Source organism: Schistocerca americana, chromosome 1 (assembly GCF_021461395.2).
Source record: "Schistocerca americana isolate TAMUIC-IGC-003095 chromosome 1, iqSchAmer2.1, whole genome shotgun sequence".
Lineage (NCBI taxonomy): Eukaryota > Metazoa > Arthropoda > Insecta > Orthoptera > Acrididae > Schistocerca > Schistocerca americana.
Genome location: NC_060119.1, coordinates 219182459 through 219207531, shown reverse-complemented (window position 1 = coordinate 219207531; position 25073 = coordinate 219182459). Strand labels below are relative to the sequence as shown.

Sequence of the window (25073 nt, the reverse complement as noted above, 5' to 3'; positions counted from 1 at the left end):
GCTGTATGATAAAAGATGGCCCTGTTGAAAATACAGGTATGTGTACAATTACATCTATAAACATTTGATGCATTGTGCAGCTGCCAATAATCCATATTGTTTCCGTGTGACGCTGTGCTTCAAAACCTCACGCTAACAAGCACGGGAAATTATCTTTGTTTATTACGTTACAAAAAATGGTTCAAATGGCTCTGAGCACTATGGGACTCAACTGCTGAGGTCATTAGTCCCCTAGAACTTAGAACTAGTTAAACCTAACTAACCTAAGAACATCACAAACAGCCATGCCCGAGGCAGGATTCGAACCTGCGACCGTAGCGGTCTTGCGGCTCCAGACTGCAGCGCCTTTAACCGCACGGCCACTTCGGCCGGCCTATTACGTTACAGCTACACTCACCCTCGAAGTGCAGTCAAGCGAATATGTTGAAAAGGCCACAGTACGTCATTTTCGACTGACATCCAAAATTCTATTTTAAGCATTATCTCCATAAAAATGTAATTGTCTAGAAGAATATTTGACTAATGGAAGCCTATGCATTACATCTGGAGGCGTTTGTTCAACGGAAACGAAAGTGACGTCGTGGGTATCCTAAGAAATCGTAATAGGACCGCTCTTGTTCACAGTATATACGGACGGTTTATCAGGTAAGATCAGCACAGCTGCTGTATCGTTCGCTCACGACTCTATTGTCTACATGATAGCTTCGTCGATGGGTAGAAATGGAAATGAACTCCCATGCTTCTTGATAGAGCGTAGGGAAACGATGCGGGAGACCCGCACCAGGCAAGATCCTAATGGAGGTGGTTTGCCTTCCTCCGACGGTAATGGAAATGAATGATGATGATGACGATGAAGACGACACAACAACACGCAGTCATCTCGGGGCAGATGAAAGTCCCTGACCCCGCCGGGAACCGAACCAGGGACCCCGTGCTCGGGAAGCGAGAGTGCAACCGCGAGACCACGAGCAGAGGACTCGACGATAGATAATAGTAAGCAAATAGAGAACCACATGAACACAGTTTCTGTTTGTTGTGTGAGTGGAAATTCAATTTACCTTTCGTTAGCCAAGAAATAGAAACGATTCATCAGATTGCAAGATAAGTGTTCTACGTGTTGTATCTTTGAAATTCACTGCCTGCCAAGAAGAAGTGAAGCACCCAGAAGTTATCTTCGGACGTGAATGTAACTGCACACACACGCACATCATCAGCGGCTACGTAAATGATCAGAGCTGCAGTTGTCTGTGACATGTAGAACGGCCATCAGAGTGTTGCTATCGTTTTGCATTGTTACCAGGTCCGGTAGAGTATATAAGGGACAAGAACAGCATAATATGGCGAGTGATCACTCTGAAGGACACGATGATGCTGAAAACTCGATTTCCACGCTTGCCACATCAGAAACTGATACAGTTTGAATGTGGTCTCACTGGGGCTTTCCATTCGGCCGGATGGTCGAATCGTGCTGTATCCATGTTTGTGATGCATTCATGTGTGACACTGGTCTGATCTAGGATATTTTCCATCAAGGTTCCGGTCGATAACGTCTGACCATGGAGATAGCTGTATTGTGCACCAAGCACATTGTAATCCATTCACATTTGCGCGTGCCGTTCGAGAACAAATAATAGGTTCAGTGCATCATTCTGTGTCATCCTGCGCCACTGATAGGAGACTATCAGCAGCCACATTATGGAAATACCGCCCCTCACACAGGCTGCCGTCAGCACCACAACGCACACGTCTGCGTTTGGAGTGGTGCTGTGACAGAGGAGTACGGACAGCTGATGAACGGAGTCACTCTGTGTTCAACGACCAATTGTGGTTCTGCGCTACGCCGGACGACCACCGTCAGTGAGTATGGTCGCGACCTTCTACATCTACATCTACATCCGTACTCCGCAAGCCACCTGACGGTGTGTGGCGGATGGTACCTTGAGTACCTCTATCGTTTCTCCCTTCTATTCCAGTCTCGTATTGTTCGTGGAAAGAAGGATTGTCAGTATGCTTCTGTGTGGGCTCTAATCTCTCTGATTTTATTATCATGGTCTCTTCGCGAGATATACGTAGGAGGGAGCAATATACTGCTTGACTCCTCGGTGAAGGTATGTTCTCGAAACTTCAACAAAAGCCCGTACCGAGCTACTGGGCGTCTCTCCCGCAAAGTCTTCCACTGGAGTTTATCTATCATCTCCGTAACGCTTTCCCGATTACTAAATGATCCTGTGACGAAGCGCGCTGCTCTCCGTTGGATCTTCTCTATCTCTTGTATCAACCCTATCTGGCACGGATCCCATACTGCTGAGCAGTATTCAAGCAGTGGGCGAACAAGAATACTGTAACCTACTTCCTTTGTTTTCGGATTGTATTTCCTTACGACTCTTCCAATGAATCTCAGTCTGGCATCTGCTTTACCAACGATCAACTTTATATGATCATTCCATTTTAAATCACTCCTAATGCGTACTCCCAGATTATGGAATTAACTGCTTCCAGTTGCTGACCTGCTATTTTGTAGCTAAATGATAAGGGATCTATCTTTCTATGTATTCGCAGCACATTAGACTAGTCTACATTGAGATTCAATTTCCATTCTTTGCACCATGCGTCAATTCGCTGCAGATCCTCCTGCATTTCAGTACAATTTTCCATTGTTACAACCTCTCGATATAACACAGCATCATCCGCAAAGAGCCTCAGTGAACTTCCGATGTCATCCACAAGGTCATTTATGTATATTGTGAATAGCAACGGTCCTACGACACTCCCCTGCGGCACACCTGAAATCACTTTCTTCTGTTGTTTTGGAGAGGCACAGCGGTTTTACTCCTAGCGCCATGGTGCGAAGAGTCATCAGGTACTACTTGAGATCACAGTCGGTGAAGGAATTCTTGACGGTAGAACAGTACGTCACAGACATCCTGCATCCTCACATGTTACCTCTCAGGCGTCGGTACCGTGGTGCCGTGTTTTCAACAGAAGCTGGCCGCCCATACATGGCACGCGTCTCTATCAACTGGCTACGTGGTGTGTAGGTACCCTCGTAGCCAGCAAAAGTCCCAGATATTGGACCGACTCAGACATCAGCCACGTCCAAGTGCCAGTGTACAGAATATCAAGGACACGTTACAATAGTTGTCGTCCATCTTGCCTGACGAGATTATACAACGGATTTATGACATCTTCCACAACCGAATCAGTGTATGCTTTCAGGCCAGAGGGTGTGGAAAGCCATACTGGTAAGTGGGCTCTATCGTCCCTCTCTCTTTCCTTTTTTATGAAAGGTATCGGCTTATTACGTTTGGAATCGTGGAAGAAGACATTTATAAGTCGTGACGTGCGTATATTTTGCACACTCGTACTAGTGGCTGAAAAACCCACTAACAGTCATCAATGTTGCTACGAGGGCAAATAATTCTGAGTAAAGGTACTGATTTTGGTTGTAACAATTTACGTATGTTGTCAACACGCACGGCCAGCTGTAAAATACGCCAGGTTTGTTTCAAACTGTAGTAGTTGGTGGCCGATAAATATTGTTGCAGAAAGAGAGAGACACAATATAATTATGTTCACATGGAGAGTGAGGTATGAAATGAGATTAGAAGGACAAATACTTTTTGTGGATATATTGTGAAAAAACTTACGTACAATTAACAAAATCGTGTGTTCAGAAGCAACTTCGTACAAAGCGTCTAATAGGTTCGAGAGCTGACAACAGTGTCATCATTGTTATTCATCCAAGTCTTTTCTCCGACAACTTAGTATAGAAATTCCACGGCATAATCTTAGTATTTGTTACACAAAAATATATTTATTATTAATAGTTTTACGTTCAAAATTTGTAAAGGTGGAAAGTTCTCTCGTTACAAAGTAACATTTCATCAATGATAGCACGTTTACATAGATAGACACGCATATTTTTATTCGTTACTGATACAGTTTACTTGTGGTTATCATAACATTTTCCTATGGCTCTTAGAAGTCTTTCCAGGAGACGCTACAGCTCGTACTGCCAAGTACGTTTCAATCCGATTCTACTTTCTAATCACTACAAAACATCACACTTCGTCTCAACCCGTGAAGTTTCGTTTCGTTTCCCGCTCTCTTTCTCCGACCTTCATTCTTTTTGCCAGTCAGTATTCTTTCCCCTCAATGAGAAAAACAAAAAGAAAATTGTGGGAAGAAGGATGCATCATGAGGAAAGATTGTCTGAAAGACGAGAACACAACTGGCATTACACAACTACGGAAGACGTAGCACCGAGTGAGATGCTTTTCTAATGCGCTGTAATTACGGATAACGATGCACTCACGTAAAATCTGTAAAAGGATAGGAGAACGGAACACACAAGTTTGTTGGAAGGGGCATGGGAAAGTAAAGAGTGTCTGTAAATAAATGGTAAACATGATTCTAGAGCCATCTTTCCTGGTGTTTATCACACCGTTCTGAGTCCTTGTGAAACAGGCATGATGGCAGGCATAGAAGGTATTCACAGAGGTGAATATTTCGGACATGTGGCTCTCCGCAGCTCCCATGTACTTGATTAAAGCCGCTAAAAAAATTAAACTGCGCACAAATCATTCATTATTCGGCCGGAACTTGGCACTAGCCTGTCATTAGGAATCTTGCTTTGACGCCAATGACATGCAGTCTGCCATCATGTATACTGCACAGTATCATTAGTGTTACATTTGTCAGGGAGAAGTTTTGAACATAATAGCCATGCAAATACATAGTAGTTGTTAAAATCACGAGACAGAACAAGAAACTCAAGCCAGCTTCAAAAGAAGACCAATTCCACACAATCCTTGCGTTCAGGTACTCCGCGATGTGCCTTCATACAACTCCCAACTGACAAGCGCTGTCGAATAATAAATAATGTTTAACCTACTTAAAGGTGTTGTTTTTAGAAAGAAGCGTGGTTTATTAATTTTTGAAGAGAATTTGTTACGATCGTATTGAAAGTTGTCTGTTACATTTGTAGCTTTCAATATTTGATTATTTGCGTAACAGCTCCCCCCCCCAAAAAAAAAATGGTTCAAATGGCTCTGAGCACTATGGGGCTTAACTTCTCAGATCATCAGTCCCCTAAAACTTAGAACTACTTATACCTAACTAACCTAAGAACATCACACACATCCATGCCCGAGGCAGGATTCGAACCTGCGACAGTAGCGGTCGCGCGGTTTCACACTGTAGCGTCTAGAACCGGCCAGCTCCCCCATGTTTACTGCAAATATAGAGCTGCGTTCCTAGTTATCGATGGCGGCCATCATAGCTTTTGGCGATCCTTTTTTGTTCTGGTGAGCTTACGAGAAGATCTTACCTTTCAGTCTGACGGAGCGGTACAGCCCACACGAAAGGGAGACAGATGTGTGCCCGGAACTTAAACGGGAGTCTTTGGAAGAAAGGTGATCTCTAGGAACGCTGTTTACCGATACCTTTGGGTTCTCGCGAGCTTAGCAGAAAGTCTTATTTTGCAGTCTGATAGAGCGGTGCAGCCCATACGAAGGACTGACAGATGTGCCTCACGAACTAGAGCAGGAATCTATTGAAGAGAGGCGACATCATTCTCGCGAAATCATGGGAAGTCGGAGAAGCGGAATCAGAAGCAGACCTTATGACGCTTCTGCTGCTTCCATCGTATGTTTCGGATAGGGATCACGAGTATAAGATGAGAATGATATTAGGTTGCACACAGAGGCATTTACACCGTCACTTGTCCTTGGATATACGCCGATGAAACAAGACGGGAAAGAAATAGACTTTCACAAGTTCAATATTCTTGTGGGCGTGGAACAGCAGCAGACAAGGTAAGTAATGGAAATGGAACACTAAAGCCTTGTTTTCAATGTATTTATTACTCAGGCGACTAGCTTTAACGCTGCGTTTGCGTCATCTTCAGTTCTTACGATAAACCGAATAAGTCAGTATAAATTTGAAAACTTAATAAATCACGGAATAATGTAGATAGAGAGGTAAAAATTGACACACATGCTTGGAATGGCATGAGGTTTTATTAGAACAAAAAAAAACCCAAAGTTCACAAAATGTCTGACAGATGGCGCTGGACAGAAAAACGTCAGTGACTGCGCTTGACAATAGTGTATACGCCTCAGTGCCAACCAAATAGTAGTGTATGAAATGCCGGTGCGACGTGCGACTGCACGAGCGCTGACTTCCCCGTGCATAGACGAACCCGCTACAGTCTCCATTTCTTCCTGAACTATCTCAGCAGCATTACGCCTTGTGCTCGGTCGGACACTACGGGGCTATCGTCTAAACAACCCGTGGCTTCGAACTTCGAAATCATTCTCGCCACAACTGCATTTGTCAACGGACCTTTACACGTTCGAATCTCCTTCCTGTGGCGATAGGATCGTAACTCTGAACTGGCACATTTCCCATTCTGATAATACAGCTTCACTAAAAGCTCCTTTTCAGGTAACGTCAACATGCTGCGACTGCTGGCGCCTCTTATTCTCTCTCGCATTAGAGCTCCTTTTATACACGATTGTCAAGCGCAGTCACTGACGTTTTGCTGTCCAGCGCCATCTGTCAGACATTTTGTGAACTTTGGTTTTTTTTTTGGTTCTAATAAAACCTCATGCCATTCCAAGCATGTGTGTCAATTTTTACCTCTCTATCTACATTATTCCGTGGTTTATTAAGTTTTCAAATTTATACTGACTTTTTGATCACCCCGTACTTCCAGTCACTGGCTCATGTATCATAGAACCCATACAGCTACTAGGTGCCACGTACCGCTATTGATCAGGAGTGCATATTCCGACCGTGTAGTCACTATTGTCAAAAAGAGCTGATGATGGTAGGAAGCTACCGCCGCTACGCACTGTGTAGTGAAGTATGTGTAACGGATGTGGATGTGAAGAATGTAATCATAGCACGTGTGATTTCAGGAGGTGGTGAGGTTCTGGCTGAATAAGGGCGTGGACGGCTTCAGGATGGACGCAATTCCGCACCTGTTCGAGAACGAGAGTTATCCAGACGAGGAGTGGGCCGGCCAGTACACCAAGCACCAGCCCAAGACGTACGAGATGGTGCAGCAGTGGCGGGCTCTGCTCGACTCCATCAACAGCGAGTAAGTGCGGACACGCCAAGTGCACAGTCCAACAAAGAAATCGCAACGACTTTGTGAACTGCTGGAGTTTGTACTCAATGAAATAGCACCAAATTCCCTCTCAATCTGTGAATTTCTATTTCATTTGCTCCTACCTTTCCGAGTCCTTCACATTTTTCCTCAGGCTCTGTGCCTTACCTTCTTTTGCGTATATTCTGTTATTGTGTTAGTTCATATTTACAACAGTTTTCAAAAGTGCAAAGTAAAATTGCGCACTGCTCAAATCATAGAATAGTACTATCGTATGACTGCAAGCCTATTAGTCATAGCTACTGAAACTAAACCAAACTGGACCCGCCAGGTTAGCCGAGAGCGCTACTGCGCTGCTTCCGGATCGAATCCGTCTGGCGGATGTGTTTTTAGGCGGTTTTCCACATCGCCCTAGGTGAACACCGGGCTGGTCCCTATGTCCCGCCTCAGTTACACGGCTCGCAGACATTTGAACACTTTCGTACTATTCCAAGGATTACACTAGTCTCAGACAATTGGGGTACACTAATTCCGTCCTGGGGGGTACGGGGTGGCGGCAGGAAGGACATCCGGCCACCCCTTCCGCTAACATTGCAAAATCCGATTAACCATGCCGACCCTGCCTACCTGCGGGAAAAGGCAAAAGCGAAAGAAAGATAGAACTGAAACTAAACTAAACTAAACTCCGCCCGAATAGGTCTCAGAAGACCCTAATCGTACTGACCGACCACCGTGTCATCCTCAGACTGTAGACGTCATTGGATGCGGGTATAGAGGGGTGTGCGGTCAGCATGCCGCTCTCTCTGCCGTTGTCTGTTATTAGTCACACTTACAAGTACTTAACTCAAACATTGTTAACAGCTTTTAGGGATACGAACAAGAATGATCACATAGGACCAGTTGTACGATACGTAGATATCAGTCTTCGACACACTGGTAAAATATTGGGAACGTTCAGCCATCCCCAGAAGGAGATTGCTCACAAAAAATTTGTCAGACTCATTCTATAATATTTTTCGTATCAAAGAGGACTAAAAGGGGATACTGAAGGTACGTAAGAACGAACAGCACTTATAGTCACAGGTTTGAGTACAAGAGGATGTAATGAAAATTCTAAAATACCTCCATTGGCGGCTGCATGAAGATAGACGCCAGTTATTCTCCGCAGTTGCAAGACGGATCAGACCGCCAGATAGCAGCGCCTTCGATGATGCAAATGCGAAACCCAGCAGTCTGGTGGGTTGCCGCCCCTTGTGGCGCTCGTCGTACCCTGTCGTTTACAGTAAGTACAGGATTCCAAGCCTTCCCCAGCTGTGCGGTTAATAAGGTTTTCCACCATGCGAAACCAATGGACTGCTTAATAATGGAATTCCAAAAAGCTGATATACACTATCTGACCAAAATTATGCGGACACCAACTAGTGGACATTAATGTGGAGACTGTTCTTATGACAGCCTGAGCTCTGCTGGAGACATTTCAATGACGTGTCTGAATGCCTGTGAAGGAATGGTAGACCATTCTTCCTCAAGAGCCGGAACCAGAAAGCTCATGATATTGGACGCTGAGGTTTGGAGCTATGTTGATATTGTAACTCATCCCACCGACTTCATACTGGGGCTCTGGACAGGCCAGTCCATATAAAACTAATTGTCCACGAACCACTGTTCACAGACGTTGCTTTACAACAGGATGCGCTGTCGTTCTAATACGAACAGTCATCGTCTACGAACTGTTTCTCTATTGTACGCAGTAGACAATTGTGTAAAATGTGATCATATCGTCCCGTTTCTTTTATCATTTTCTTAAGCAGAGTAAACCACGAAAACCACCACCACCTACTCCTTACTTTACTGCAAGCACTATGCGAGTACGTTATGGCAGGTAATGTTCTACAGGTATTCGGCAAATGGAAACCCTTCCATCGGATTGCCGCAGGATATAGCATGATTCATCGCTCCGGATCACTCTATTTCAGTCGTCCTTTGTCCGGTCGCGTCGCTCCTTCCACCAGTTCAAACCTCGGTTAGCAGTGGTCACAGAAACGTGTGGCTTACGAAGAGCAGCTTGATCATTGTATTCTATTCTTTGTGACTCCCTTCGTACAACCATTGCGCTAGCTGGTCTGCCGGCTGCACTTTGAAACTCACGAGTGATTCATTCTGCTGATTCGATGTGACTGTCCACAACACCCTACGCATTTCTCGATAGTTCCTGACTCGCCATGTTTTAGCTACGATTTTTCCTTCCCGTATCATGGTTCGGTAGAGTAGTATATTCACGAGCCGCCAGATCTGTACAGAAGAGAATGTGCCAGGCGCTGTTGTTTTTCTAGTGGGGGTTGTCTCACCAGCAGTTCCCGTGTCTGGATCGTTGGATGAGCTAAGTCGTCAGATGCATGTAACTGCAGTTTCTGTCCATTCATCACCAACTTAAATCACAGCAACATCACCAGCAGTCAGCATGCGCAGCTTTAGAAGGTTTGAAATGTCCGTGATGGATTTGCTACTCACGCTACATCCAATTATTAGTCCACGTTCGAAGTCAATGAGCTCTCCTGATCTACCAGTACTGCTGTTACTGCTTTTCTACTGAAACACGTTACCCCCATCTGCTTTTATACTAGCGGGTCGGCCTCGCGTGACATCCACATTTCGATTCCGCAATACTACAGGAGTGTTCAAATGGTTCAAATGGCTCTGAGCACTATGGGACTTAACCTCTGAGGTCATCAGTCCCCTAGAACGTAGAACTACTTAAACCTAACTAACCTAAGTATATCACTCACATCCATGCCCGAGGCAGGATTCGAAATTGCGACCGTAGCGATCGCGCGGTTCCAGACTGTAGAGTCTAGAACCGCTCGGCCACTCCGGTCGGCTACAGGGGTGTCCATATACTTTTGCGAAGATGATGTACGATGTTCAGCAATGTCAGACCTCGTCTGTCGCAAAATGCGACTGCAGCATTGGTGTTCTACGCTGGGTACCTCCATTGTACGTGAGGATCTGGCCTATATAATGTATACCACACAGACAAGGAATTTTGTGTTATCCAGCCTTCCACAACACTAAATCATCCTTCATCGATCCGAGAACATCTTTAATTTGAAATTTCCGGAGGATCCTGCCTACAAATGTTGCCAACTCCCAGAAGAAAAGTTGTGGATTTTGCTGTCATACTATCATGTTAGTCAGATTCTAGATTTTGATAGGTGATAATGACTTGTTCATTTTTCAGGCGCACTATCCACTTTACCTGAAGACTGCTCTTTGATCTGCGAAAGCCGTAGACGAACTCTCAGAAACGGAATATGTATGTATCCTATGTGCAAGTGGCTTAAGCCCACCCAGGGTTTGTGAAGTGTGTTGGCATCTCGAATACTGTCAGTATAAATACATGTTAATAGGATTATGCTAAAATGATTGACCCAGAAAGGCATCATTCTTCCGTTTGACTAAGACAGCCAAGAACAAGAAACAAACACCTCTTCTATTTGCATGATAAACGAGATATTCTTATGAATGACGTTGAGATGGGGCATAAACTCCACTATTCAGTCCTTTCCATTTTGAAAGTGTCATCAGAGTAGCCCAAAAATCAATAGCTTTAACTGCTGTTTATTCCACGACTCTTTTCTCAAAATCGCCTATAAAAATACACTCCTGGAAATGGAAAAAAGAACACATTGACACCGGTGTGTCAGACCCACCATACTTGCTCCTGACACTGCGAAGGGCTGTACAAGCAATGATCACACGCACGGCACAGCGGACACACCAGGAACCGCGGTGTTGGCCGTCGAATGGCGCTAGCTGCGCAGCGTTTGTGCACCGCCGCCGTCAGTGTCAGCCAGTTTGCCGTGGCGTACGGAGCTCCATCGCAGTCTTTAACACTGGTAGCATGCCGCGACAGCGTGGACGTGAACCGTATGTGCAGTTGACGGACTTTGAGCGAGGGCGTATAGTGGGCATGCGGGAGGCCGGGTGGACGTACCGCCGAATTGCTCAACACGTGGGGCGTGAGGTCTCCACAGTACATCGATGTTGTCGCCAGTGGTCGGCGGAAGGTGCACGTGCCCGTCGACCTGGGACCGGACCGCAGCGACGCACGGATGCACGCCAAGACCGTAGGATCCTACGCAGTGCCGTAGGGGACCGCACCGCCACTTCCCAGCAAATTAGGGACACTGTTGCTCCTGGGGTATCGGCGAGGACCATTAGCAACCGTCTCCATGAAGCTGGGCTACGGTCCGCACATCGTTAGGCCGTCTTCCGCTCACGCCCCAACATCGTGCAGCCCGCCTCCAGTGGTGTCGCGACAGGCGTGAATGGAGGGACGAATGGAGACGTGTCGTCTTCAGCGATGAGAGTCGCTTCTGCCTTGGTGCCAATGATGGTCGTATGCGTGTTTGGCGCCGTGCAGGTGAGCGCCACAATCAGGACTGCATACGACCGAGGCACACAGGGCCAACACCCGGCATCATGGTGTGGGGAGCGATCTCCTACACTTGCCGTACACCACTGGTGATCGTCTAGGGGACACTGAATAGTGCACGGTACATCCAAACCGTCATCGAACCCATCGTTCTACCATTCCTAGACCGGCAAGGGAACTTGCTGTTCCAACAGGACAATGCACGTCCGCATGTATCCCGTGCCACCCAACGTGCTCTAGAAGGTGTAAGTCAACTACCCTGGCCAGCAAGATCTCCGGATCTGTCCCCCATTGAGCATGTTTGGGACTGGATGAAGCGTCGTCTCACGCGGTCTGCACGTCCAGCACGAACGCTGGTCCAACTGAGGCGCCAGGTGGAAATGGCATGGCAAGCCGTTCCACAGGACTACATCCAGCATCTCTACGATCGTCTCCATGGGAGAATAGCAGCCTGCATTGCTGCGAAAGGTGGATATACACTGTACTAGTGCCGACATTGTGCATGCTCTGTTGCCTGTGTCTATGTGCCTGTGGTTCTGTCAGTGTGATCATGTGATGTATCTGACCCCAGGAATGTGTCAATAAAGTTTCCCCTTCCTGGGACAATGAATTCACGGTGTTCTTATTTCAATTTCCAGGAGTGTAATTGACCGCCAAGGAAGAATGAGGGCTTCCCATGTCGATCCCGTCTGTCCATTCAAGAAACTTCTTCGCTAAACGCGACGTAGTTTGAGGTAAGAGTATACCGCAGCAAGTCTGTGACGTCCACTTGAAATTCATTGACGGTCATTGATGGAGACTTCGAGTAGGACCCTTGTAAATAGGGATACCACATCAAAGCCAACTAAGTATTCTGAGTTGTTTAGGCGTACTTCGACATAATGTTACTAAGAAATTCCGATAACGCTCTTTCGGACCTGTTTTATTTCAGTGTGTTCAAAAAGGTGTCACAGGGTACAGTACTGGTGGAAACTAGATTTGAAGACTGCATTGGTAACACCAGTTCCCGTCAGTTCACCAATATTAAGTGTTGCCGCGCTTGGCTAGCACTTGGATGAATGACCGAGCGCTGTTGGCAAGCGGGGTTCTCTTAGGCCTTGAGAGGCCAGTTGGGGAGCAACATGATTGAGATAATGGCCGAGAGAGAAGTGTGGTGACGGCTTGCCCCTCCATATCCGCATCCAATGAAGCATGTCGACTCAGGATTATACGGCGGTCGGTCGGCCCCGTTGGGTCTTCCGAGGCCTGATCGAACGGAGACTGAGAAGAAAAGTTCTTATAATTGTATGTCCGGAAACCGATACCTGTTGAGATGTGGGCAGTTTTATTTGTGGCGAGTAAAGTTTAGTATTCGGTGGAGTAGGCCGTCTTACAGTTGCAGTTCGCTACACGACGAATTACCAGCGGTATTGGAGTAAGTGACCCTTGCAGAAAGACAGTGACTGTGATTTGTGCATGACGGGCATTCCCCGGTTCTCTATAGGTCGTGCGACGGTACGTCACCGCAACGTTACGTGGACAATGGGATGGTCGAGCGGATCCAGTAGTATGACCTTACGATCATCGGACATGAAACATTGGAATCCCGGCTATAGTCCATCGAAAATGTGCAGACTTTAGAGGAGCGTGTGACCAATTCATGTGACACAACCTAGATGAGCCAGGTGTATTTCAATGGATGCGCGATTCACTGCGGAGAAGGATTAAAGTGTGTGACAGATTGCGTAGTAACTATATACAGCACTGTCTATAGCGTCTACTTCTACGTAACAAGCAAATTGGAATGAGAGGACAGACTGCTCCACATTCGAACAGATAGTGGTTTCTGGCCATATCATTACAGGAACTTTTCTTCTAGTTTGAGCCAGTTCTACCTCGTACACGAAAATGTGACAAAATTGTTTCAGCAAGGGATATGCCTCTGAGAACAATGCAGAAGGTAATTCTGTCTGCAGGGCGGTGATGGTGACGGAGTGCTACGGGTCGATGGACGAGATCGCAGGATATTACGGGAATGCCACCAACCCGGGAGCGCACTTCTCTTTCAACTTCCAGCTTGTCTACGTGGAGGCCCAGAACTCTGCCTCTGACGTCAAGAACACAATCGATGTCTGGATCGACGGTGCTAAGAGGCTAAATCTCTGGAGCAACTGGGTGGTAATGTCCATAATCTCCAATATGTCTCTGCTATGTTGCCATTTCGTGCCATCTAGACTAAGATATGTAATATCGTTAATATTGCTTCTAGTAGCTATTGTATTTCATCTTCTTGCTTCATTCCTGTTCTTCGTTTTCAGCAGTGAGAAATTTATTTCTTGTCAGTGGCCCACTTTATTTGTATGTCTAGGTAACTTTTCTGTTTTCGCCTTAAAGATTTGTGTCGATTGCCATTTCCTTTCTGGATGTATCCAATATTATATTTCCTTTCATCTTCATGTACTTCCCTACAACTTTTGCTGTACAATTCCTTTGTCATATAGCCAGCTCAAATTTAATGAAACAAAATATTTTCTTGATCAATATATTTACTATTTTGGTTACCGATTTAAGCATTTGGACGGGTCATCTTCATACCTAAGAAAGAAAAGGTTAGGATGTAACGTAACGTTATTCTTCCAGACAAACTATCATTTGCAGCAGTAGTTTCACATCCGCAGATCATCAGTTCAGAATACCGAAACTAGTAATGAATGTAATAATAATGAACTTGCTCTAGATAGGGATTTTCCTTTTACAAGTAGCAAAAACAGTTCTATAAGACAAGACGTCTTCAGTTATATGATCTAATCTTACGTCACACTTTTTGACAGATTTTATAATATCTTCTCTCTAGTACTAACGTGTATTTTTTTTATTGTGAACCCTTGACTCGTTTTCACACTTAAAATGTTGGAGAAAAATTGTGTTTTAAAATTTAAGCGTCTTTTTTCGTGTTTTTATTATGTAAGCATCCCTGTACTTCATCCTCGTATTCAAGTCATCATAAGTGGTCTTTGTACAGCTACACATTTGCTTTGTCTGAAGTATTAGATAAAAACAATTGTTTAGTATAAAAAGACGAGCAACGTTGCCTTTTTTCATATTGGTGCCTTTCTCCTGTTTTACAAAATCATGTATAATGTATTCTAATAGTTATCCTCATAAATATCAGCTAAGTGGAGTATCGGTGATAATAATTAATTTTCGTCGGGCCTGGTGGCTATTCGTCAAACGCGTTACTGGAAACTGACAGGTCACGAGATCGAATCCCGGACGGACCACAAAAATTTTCAGTCTGCCTTTAACGTAATCTTCACCTCTCAACCATTTGAGCAATCCCCAGGAACGACGTGGCATTCGGCATTCGGATAAATGTAGGCCCCTTTCCTAGGGATACACAAGTTGCCGAAGTGGAAGTCTTAAATCCGGCCACTGAGCCACACGAAATTACTAATTACTATTAATTGTTAACATAGAGCCTTGCGGCAGTGGTAACACATGTTCCCGTCAGCTCACCGAAGTTAAGCGCTGTCGGCCTGGGTAAGCACTTGGATGGGTGACCATCCGGTCTGCCGAGCGCTGTTGGCAAGCTGGGTGCACTTAGCCCTTGTGAAGCCAACTGAGGAGCTACTTGACTGGGACGTAGGGGCTCCGGTCTCGGAAACTGACATATGGCCGGGAGAACGGGGTGGTGGCCGCATGCTCCGCCATACCCGCATCCAATAACGCCTGTGAGCTCAAGATGACACAGCGGCCGGTTGGTACAGTTGGAACTTCATGGTCAGTTCGGGCGAAGTTAAGTTTTTGGTTTTTTCATAGTTGTTGACATACTTTACAGAAACAGCCTTCTGAGGCTGGTTCTTCTTGTTAATGTACAATGTGAATCGCCCCACTGCTCTGTATCTTACCGTAAAATGGGGTGAACAGAAACAGTTTTTAACTTTAAAAAAAGAAACTGATAATTTTAAAAAGAAATATGAGAGTCAAAATTGTGGTTATAGGTCTTGCACCTAACTCTAAATTTATAATTAGATTTGAAACCTAGCTCGTGCCTTTATAGCATAAAAAAATATATACTCCCCCCATGGGCACGAATAGAACACCAGTGGCAATACAATTATTTTTTATATTTTTTAGCCTTTGGGGTGAATAGGAACATGCCAAAATCTGTTTTGGAACTAGCAGAATAAGACAGAAAATTTATCCGGTTCAAAAAAGATTTATTCGGAAAAAAAACAAAAATATTGCATGAATGAAGGCTTTTTATCCTGTTTTCCAAATAAAGATTGTTAAATATAATTATTTTATTGTAACATCAAATTAATGAACTTGATTTGCTTGTTAATACCTTAAGCCACTGACATGATGTTTAAGAATGATGTCTTTGAACCTACAAATCGTATCCACAGAAGAAACGAAGAGCTTTCAAACAACATTTCCTTTACTAAAAAAATGAGAATCTGTCAGTTAACGTGTTTAATCGGCCTCGTTTTTCTTTCTTTTTTCAGCATTACCTTTGCCTTCAAAATAACAGATTTTAGTGTTTATTATCCAAATGACTGATTGCTTTTCTGATATACTTTAATCACAGCCTAATGTCCTTAGTTGAGAACAGTGCCAGGTGGTTCTTCATTTTCATCAAATTCTTGGTCTTCCCCTGAAGAGACACAGACGATTACTGTTTCTGTCCTTCACACAGATTCCGAAAATACAACCCTACATTTGAAATTAGGTAAAACGCAAATCATATTGAATTATACTTTAAAACTGAACTTTTGGTTAATGAAATGGTATTACGATTTTCCTTACCATGTACTTAACAGAAGTAACACACTTTAGTTGGTACTTAAAAATAAAATTCGAAGTAAGGAAATTCGGCACCTCTTCTGATGTTATACTTATATGGATATGGTGTCTGTTCTTTCGGACATGTCCGAAAGAACAGTCACCATATCCATATAAGTATATAGTTCTTGCAATACCGGCCATGACCTTCCTCTTCTGTGCGGATGCACACATATTACCCGGACTCTTACGGGACTTGGTAAGAATGTCTTCCACGAGTAATGAATGTGTTGGGGTGGGACACTACGAATGTAGTGTGTGGACATACAAGGTGAGAAGGTGAGTCTTGCGGGAGGCGTGCGCGAGATATTTCCTGCAGTCGCACTGTCGTTTATGCCCTCGATGGCTCAGATGGATAGAGCGTCTGCAATGTAAGCAAGAGATCCCGGGTTCGAGTCCCTTTCGGGGCACACATCTTCACCTGTCCCCGTTGATATATATCAACGCCCGCGAGCAGCTGGCGGTATTGCTTTAATTCTAATTTCTTCCTATGTTTGTCATAAACAGTACACCACCTGAGAGGGTCACCAACTTTGAAATTCATATTTCCCTGTTACTTTGTTTCACTGCCAAAGCTAGACAGACAGATCTTTGAATGACATTCCCATTTATGTTCTGAAAAGACACTAAAGAAATTTTTTGAAATTTTGTTTCTATTTAACCATTGCTTCTATTCACCCCATTTTACAATACCAATCATAAAGGAGTCATGGAAAATTATTAGTGAATGAAAGACTGGAATGAAGCTTCCTGTTAGTTTAAAACTATGTGCCGTATTGGGACTCTAAAGCAGCACCTTTCCATTTCGCGGGCAAATGCTGTTATCGGCTGAGCTATCCAGGCACGACTAACGACCTGCCCTGATAGATTTACTTCGGTCAGTGCATCTCTCTTACCTCCTAAATTTCAAAGAAGTTTTCCTGCACCACTTACTGGAGTGTGGACATACAAGGTGAGAATGTGAGTCTTGCGGAAGGCATGTGCGAGAAAGTCCCTGCAGTCGCACTATCGTCTGTTTCCTCGGTGGCTCAGATGGATAGAGCGTCAGGGAGGTCGCAGTTCTTAGTCATAGACGGCAAATCATCGACTAAAACTGAAGTGATATCAGGTGTTCCCCAGGGAAGCGTCCTGGGACCTCTGCTGTTCCTGATCTATATAAATGACCTGGGTGACAATCTGAGCAGTTCTCTTAGGTTGTTCGCAGATGATTCTGTAATTTACCGTCTAGTAAGGTCATCCGAAGACCAGTATCAGTTGCAAAGCGATTTAGAAAAGATTGATGTATGGTGTGGCACGTGGCAGTTGACGCCAAATAACGAAAAGTATGAGGTGATCCATATGAGTTCCAAAAGAAATCCGTTGGAATTCGATTACTCGATAAATAGTACAATTCTCAAGGCTGTCAATTCAACTAAGTGCCTGGGTGTTAAAATTACGAACAACTTCAGTTGGAAAGATAATATTGTGGGGAAGGCGAGCCAAAGGTTGCGTTTCATTGTCAGGACACTTAGAAGATGCAACAAGTCCACTTAAGAGACAGCTTACACTACACTCGTTACACTCGTTCGTCCTCTGTTAGAATATTGCTACGCGGTGTGGGATCCTTACCAGGTGGGATTGACGGAGGACATCGAAAGGGTGTAAAAAAGGGCAGGTCGTTTTGTATTACAACGTAATAGGGGAGAGAGTGTGGCAGATATGATACGCGGGTTGGGATGGAAGTCATTAAAGCAAAGACGTTTTTCGTCGCGGCGAGATCTATTTACGAAATTTCAGTCACCAACTTTCTCTTCCGAATGCGAAAATATTTTATTGAGCCCAACCTACATAGGTAGGAATGATCATCAAAATAAAATAATAGAAATCAGAGCTCGAACAGAAAGGTTTAGGTGTTCGCTTTTCCTGTGCGCTGTTCGGGAGTGGAATGGTAGAGAGATAGTATGATTGTGGTTCGATGAATCCTCTGCCAAGCACTTAAGTAAGAATTGCAGAGTAATCATGTAGATGTAGATGTAGCGCTTATGGAATAAAACACATTGCAGAAGTTCTGGGTTCGATTTCCCATCCATCATGCAGTTTTAAACAAAATAGCGCACATACCGCTGCGGAGTGAAAGATCAGCTCTAGAGTGAACAGTTCGTTTCACCGGCGTGCCCACCACAGGCCGGCAACCACGACAAGTCTCGCGTGGCGTCGCGTGTGGGCCTGGACCTGGTGGACGGCATGAACATGCTGCTGACTCTGCTGCCCGGCACCGCCGTCTCCTACAACGGAGAGGAGATCGGCATGGAGGACTACAGGGACTTCCAGACCAGCGAGGAGCGCGACTACGAGCGGACCCCCTACCAGTGGGACAACTCCACCAGCGCAGGTAGGCGTCTCCCTCAGGACAAAGGTCTATTCTCAGCTTTTCATCTACCTGAAGCACCAATACTCTATGTTGCTTTTCACTTGTAAGTGCGGCAAGGACCAGGCACACATGGTTACTCACACTCACCTCCACCCAAGTAGGGGATATGTAGTTGGAGTGCAAAGCCTATCGGATCAATCACAATTTTAGTCTTTACACTTTCGGTATAGAGACACCTATTAGAGGTCATTAATATAGGATGTGTCCTTATGAAGCCTTGAACTCTTCTGGGACCATTTTCAGAGGCGTATCTGAATATCTGTTGAGGAATGGCTGATCATTCTTCCTCAAGAGCCGAAAACAAATGGTTCAAATGGCTCTGAGCACTATGGAGGTCATGAGTCCCCTACAACTTAGAACTACTTAAACCTAACTAACCTAAGGACATCACACACATCCATGCCCGAGGCAGGATTCGAAACTGTATCGGTCGCGCGGTTCCAAACTGAATCTCCTAGAACCGCTCGGCCACTCCGGCCGGCAGAGCCGAAAACAGTTGTTGAACGCTAGGGTCTCTAGCAAGGTCCCCGTTTTAGATCTTCATAAAGGTGTTCAGTTTGGGACTGAATGTGGCGGTCCGCAGACCGTTGCCTCACATCTGCTGCTATATGACAGAATCCATTGTGAAGTTGACATAAACGAACATCTTGATGCAATAATATACCAACAGCCGTATGTATCGTAGAAATTTATTTTATGAACTTCTATGTGCTACCAGTTTCGGCATTACATTGATGCCATCTTCAGGCCCCACTCGTCATAGTCGTAAAACCGCTGTATCGCCTGGCCACCAAGAGCTGTTGCAGGACGATTGATTCACAGATACAGTTATATGGCTCTTTCCGTGCATAGCGATTTTACGACTATGACGTGTGGGGCCTGAAGATGGCATCAATGTAATGCCGAAACTGGTAGCACATAGAAGTTCATAAAGTAAAATAAACTTCTACAAATCATACCGCTGTTGGTAAATTATTGCATCAAGAAGTTCATGCCAGCCGTCGTCCCACGATCCATTGTGGATCAACGAAGATTAAACGAACATCGTCTCCAAACTGTTTCTCTACCGTATGTAATACATAGTGCTGTAAAATCTGTTCATATCTAGCAGCATGTTTTCTTAACCTCAATAATGGACCACACACGAAACCCAAAAACACCTCGATACTCTAACACCACCTCCTCCCTACACTGCTGTTGGCTCCACACGTGATGGAATGTAACGATCTTCAGACATTCACCAAACTCAATGCCATCCATCGGACTTCCACAGCGTATCGTGTGATCCATCACTCCAAATCAGTATCTTCCAGTCATCCACTGCTCAGTGGTGTCACTGTTTACGCCATTAGGAGCTCCCCTAGACCGATACTCTGTTTAGCACTATGTATTAACTGGCACAGTAAGAAAAAACGAAGAATAACTATCGCTCCAGCAGCGAGTGAGTAGTGCTGCTGCATGGCGGCAACAAGCAGCACTGGGCAGAGGAGAACATGAGATCCGGCAAGCTCTTTGTGTTCCACTGTTCTTGTTACACATATGTAGGAAATGGAAACTACAATCGACTAATTTCGGACTGCTATATCGAATACGCACACAACATTTGTAATTTTGTGTGTAAATTGAAACCAACTGAAATTTTCCCTTGACACTGGGCGTCAAATTAAAGTGGTAAGCTGTATTAGTTTGCGCCGATTCGATATGTACACTGCAAACACGAAATTACTGGTATCGGCCGAAACATCAGAGATATGGAATACTCTTAGGATCAAAATAGTTCAAATGGCTCTAAGTACTATGGGACTTAACATCTTGGGTCATCAGTGCCCTAGACTTAGGACTACTTAAACCTAACTAACCTAAGGACATCACACACATCCATGCCCGATACAGGATTCGAACCTGCGACCGTAGCAGCAGCGCGGTTCCCGACTGAAGCACCTAGAATACTCTCAGGAGAGACATCCAGTGCATATATACACTGAAGCGCCAAATAAACTGATTTAGGCGTCCGTATTCAAATACAGAGATATGTAAAGAGGCAGAACAACGCCTACGTTCAAAAATGGTTCAAATGGCTCTGAGCACTATGGGACTCAACTGCCGAGGTCATTAGTCCCCTAGAACTTAGAACTAGTTAAACCTAACTAACCTAAGGACATCACAAACATCCATGCCCGAGGCAGGATTCGAACCTGCGACCGTAGCGGTCTTGCGGTTCCAGACTGCAGCGGCTTTAACCGCACGGCCACTTCGGCCGGCAAACGCCTACGTAAAACAAGCGTACGGCGCAGGTGTTAGATCGGTTACTGCTGCTACAATGGCAGGTTATCAAGATTTAAGTGAGTTTGGACGTGGTGTTATAGTCGTCGCACGAGCTATTGGACACAGCATCTCCGAAGCAGAGACGAAGGAGGGATTTTCTCGAACGACCACGAAGTGTGTGTGAAATTTTATGGGACTTAACTGCTAAGGTCATCAGTCCCTAAGCTTACACTCTATTTAACCTAAATTATCCTAAGGACAAACACACACACACACACACACACACACACACACACACATGCCCAAGGGAGGACTCGAACCTCCGCCGGGACCAGCCGCACAGTCCGTGTCTGCAGAGCCTTAGACCGCTCGGCTAATCCCAAGCAGCTCGAACGACCACATTAGGAATCCGGTAAAACATCAAATCTCTGACATCGCTGCGGCCGGAAAAAGATCCCGCAAGAAAGGTACCAACGACGACTGAAGAAAATCGTTCAACGTGACAGAAGTGCAATCCTTCCGCAGATTTGAATTCTGGGCCATCGACAAGTGTCAGAGTGCGGATCCATTCAACGAAACATCATCGATATGTGCTTTCTGAGCCTAAGGCCCAATCGGGCACCCTTGATGACTGCACGACACAAAGCTTTACGCCTCGGCTGGGCCCGTCAACACCGACATCGGACTATTGACGACTGGAAGCAAGTTGCCTGGTCGGACGGGTCTCGTTTCAAATTGTATCGAGCGGATGGACGTGTACGGATATTGAGACAACCTCGTGAATCCGTGGACCATGCATATCAGCAGGGGTCTGTTCAAGTTGGTGGAAGTTCTGTAACGGTGTGGGGCGTGTGCAATTGATATGGGATCCCTGATACGTCTAGATACGACTCTGACAGGCGACACGTACATAAGCATCGTGTCTGATTACCTGCATCCTTCCATGTCCGTTGTGCATTACCACGGACTTCGGCAATTCCAGCAGGACAATGCGATACGCCACACGTCCAAAACTGACGCAGAGTGGTTCCAGGAACACTCTTTTGAGTTTAAACACTTTCGATGGCCACCGAACTCCCCAGACATGAACATTATTGAGCATATCTGGGATGCGTGTCAACGTGCTGTTCAGAAGAGATCGCTACCCCGTCGTACTCTTTCAGATTTATGGACAACCTTGCAGGACTACTTCAGATATTAGTTGAGTCCGTGTCACATTGTGTTGCGGCACTTCTGCGTGCTCGCGGGAGCCCAATACGATATTAGGCAGGAGTACCAGTTTCTTTGACTCTTCAGTGTATATCGGTATTCAGCGTGCTGCAGACAATACAGAGGCACATCACAATGTCAAGGTTGACTGCTTCTCTGTATGCAGATCGTAGGCAAGGATCGTTAGGTGAGAGTTAACTGCTTACGTGTGTATGCTACCTGCCTTCTTCTATGAAAGCCATTTCTTACGATTTGGCACTCTCATTGCTCAATGGCCTGGACGGGATACCAATTCGATTCTACACAGAGTACGCGAAAGAACTTGCCCCCCTTCTAACAGCCGTGTACTACAAGTCTCTAGAGGAACGGAGGGTTCCAAATGATTGGAAAAGAGCACAGGTAGTCCCAGTCTTCAAGAAGGGTCGTCGAGCAGATGCGCAAAACTATAGACCTATATCTCTGACGTCGATCTGTTGTAGAATTTTAGAACATGTTTTTTGCTCGAGTATCATGTCGTTTTTGGAAACCCAGAATCTACTATGTAGGAATCAACATGGATTCCGGAAACAGCGATCGTGTGAGACCCAACTCGCTTTATTTGTTCATGAGACCCAGAAAATATTAGATACAGGCTCCCAGGTAGATGCTATTTTTCTTGACTTCCGGAAGGCGTTCGATACAGTTCCGCACTGTCGCCTGATAAACAAAGTAAGAGCCTACGGAATATCAGACCAGATGTGTGGCTGGATTGAAGAGTTTTTAGCAAACAGAACACAGCATGTTGTTATCAATGGAGAGGCGTCTACAGACGTTAAAGTAACCTCTGGCGTGCCACAGGGGAGTGTTATGGGACCATTGCTTTTCACAATATATATAAATGACCTAGCAGATAGTGTCGGAAGTTCCATGCGGCTTTTCGCGGATGATGCTGTAGTATACAGAGAAGTTGCAGCATTAGAAAATTGCAGCGAAATGCGGGAAGATCTGCAGCGGATAGGCACTGGGTGCAGGGAGTGGCAACTGACCATTACAACAGACAAATGTAATGTATTGCTAATACATAGAAAGAAGGGTCCTTTATTGTATGATTATATGATAGCAGAACAAACACTGGTAGCAGTTACTTCTGTAAAATATCTGGGAGTATGCGTACGGAACGATTTGAAGTGGAATGATCATACAAAATTAATTGTTGGTAAGGCGGGTACCAGGTTGAGATTCAGTGGGAGAGCCCTTAGAAAATGTAGTCCACCAACAAAGTAGGTGGCTTACAAAACACTCGTTCGACCTATACTTGAGTATTGCTCATCAGTGTGGGATCCGTACCAGGTCGGGTTGCCGGAGGAGATAGAGAAGATCCAAAGAAGAGCGGCGCGTTTCGTCACAGGGTTATTTGGTAACCGTGATAGCGTTACGGAGATGTGGAATAAACTCAAATGGCAGACTCTGCAAGAGAGGCGCTCTGCATCGCGGTGTAGATTGCTCGCCAGGTTTCGAGAGGGTGCGTTTCTGGATGAGGTATCGAATATATTGCTTCCCCCTACTTATACCTCCCGAGGAGATCACGAATGTAAAATTAGAGAGATTAGAGCGCGCACGGAGGCTTTCAGACAGTCGTTCTTCCCGCGAACCATACACGACTGGAACAGGAAAGGGAGGTAATGACAGTGGCACGTAAAGTGCCCTCCGCCACACACCGTTGGGTGGCTTGCGGAGTATAAATGTAGATGTAGATGTAGATGTAGATTGGTTCACGAAATCATAAACAACAATTTACGAGATCTCAGTGAACCGATGGGACCATCGCCCAAGAAAACACACATCTTGATGTTTGGCGATGCAGCGTTTTACAGCCACGCCACGTACCTTGAGTCCGGAAACTGGCTTGTCTGCAGGAAGACAAGCATACACAGTGCGACGACGTTTTGGAGCACCACGGACTGTCAGTACGACGACCATTGTTGCTGCTTGCCTTGACACGGCAACAGAGGCAGGCAGTCCAACTGTGGTGCACCAACGACAACATTTGGCACAGGAAAGGCTCTACGTCGTCTTTTCAGAAGAGTTACCGTTCCGTGTACAGTATCACGATGGACACATCAGTGTGTAGAGGCTCTGAGGATAGTGAAAACTACGGGATTGCATTCGTCATTGCCATATCGACCCAGCACTTGGCGAGATGAATTGGGTTGCCGGTGGATACAAAAGACGATCACCTCTGGTTCACACAGCATAGGACAGCAGGAATTATATTTCTGATATGTTAAAACCGATGTCTTTGCCCTATCTTTGAGTGCTCTGTGGTGATATCTTTCTACAAGATAGTGTAGACTATGTGTCGCCAGAGTTGTCCTGACCTCCCTCGATCGGAGGGCTTTCAACTGTTATTATGGCTAGTAAATTTTCCTGATATCTCATACAATGAAAATGCTTCTTCACGCAGTGCTGAGTAACTGGCATATCTCCAGTCGGCAGGTAATGCAGCAGATGAACTTGGGCGTTCGGTTGGACGAGTATCTGTCATCGAAGCTTAGATTGACTCGATACCCAGTCGGGCTACAGCCACTTGAAATTAATTTCTCTTATGCCTGAGTGTGGATGACATGCTGGGACTCGGCCGTGGAGTGTGCAAACTACCTATCGGACTTCCATGCTCAACATAGAATCGTTACACCGGCTAGTGAACGCTTTGCATAACGTTAAACCCACAATTGCATTTCTTACACTTCCTGAAACTCTGTACGAACTCAACACTGTGTAAATACAAATGAGAGCAATTCTCATTAAACATTAATGGTGTAAATTAAGTAAATTTT

The 25073-nt window shown here is 45.2% G+C and overlaps 1 protein-coding gene across 1 annotated transcript in view; it reads left to right on the top strand.

The window, feature by feature from the left end:
• LOC124620491 overlaps positions 1–25073 on the top strand; it is a 274372-nt gene that overhangs the window by 227758 nt on the left and 21541 nt on the right. The window contains exons 14-16 of the mRNA XM_047147076.1: positions 6924–7105; positions 13505–13706; positions 18537–18744. Of these exons, the coding sequence (XP_047003032.1) occupies positions 6924–7105; positions 13505–13706; positions 18537–18744 (592 nt within the window). The remainder of the gene's footprint in view (positions 1–6923; positions 7106–13504; positions 13707–18536; positions 18745–25073) is intronic.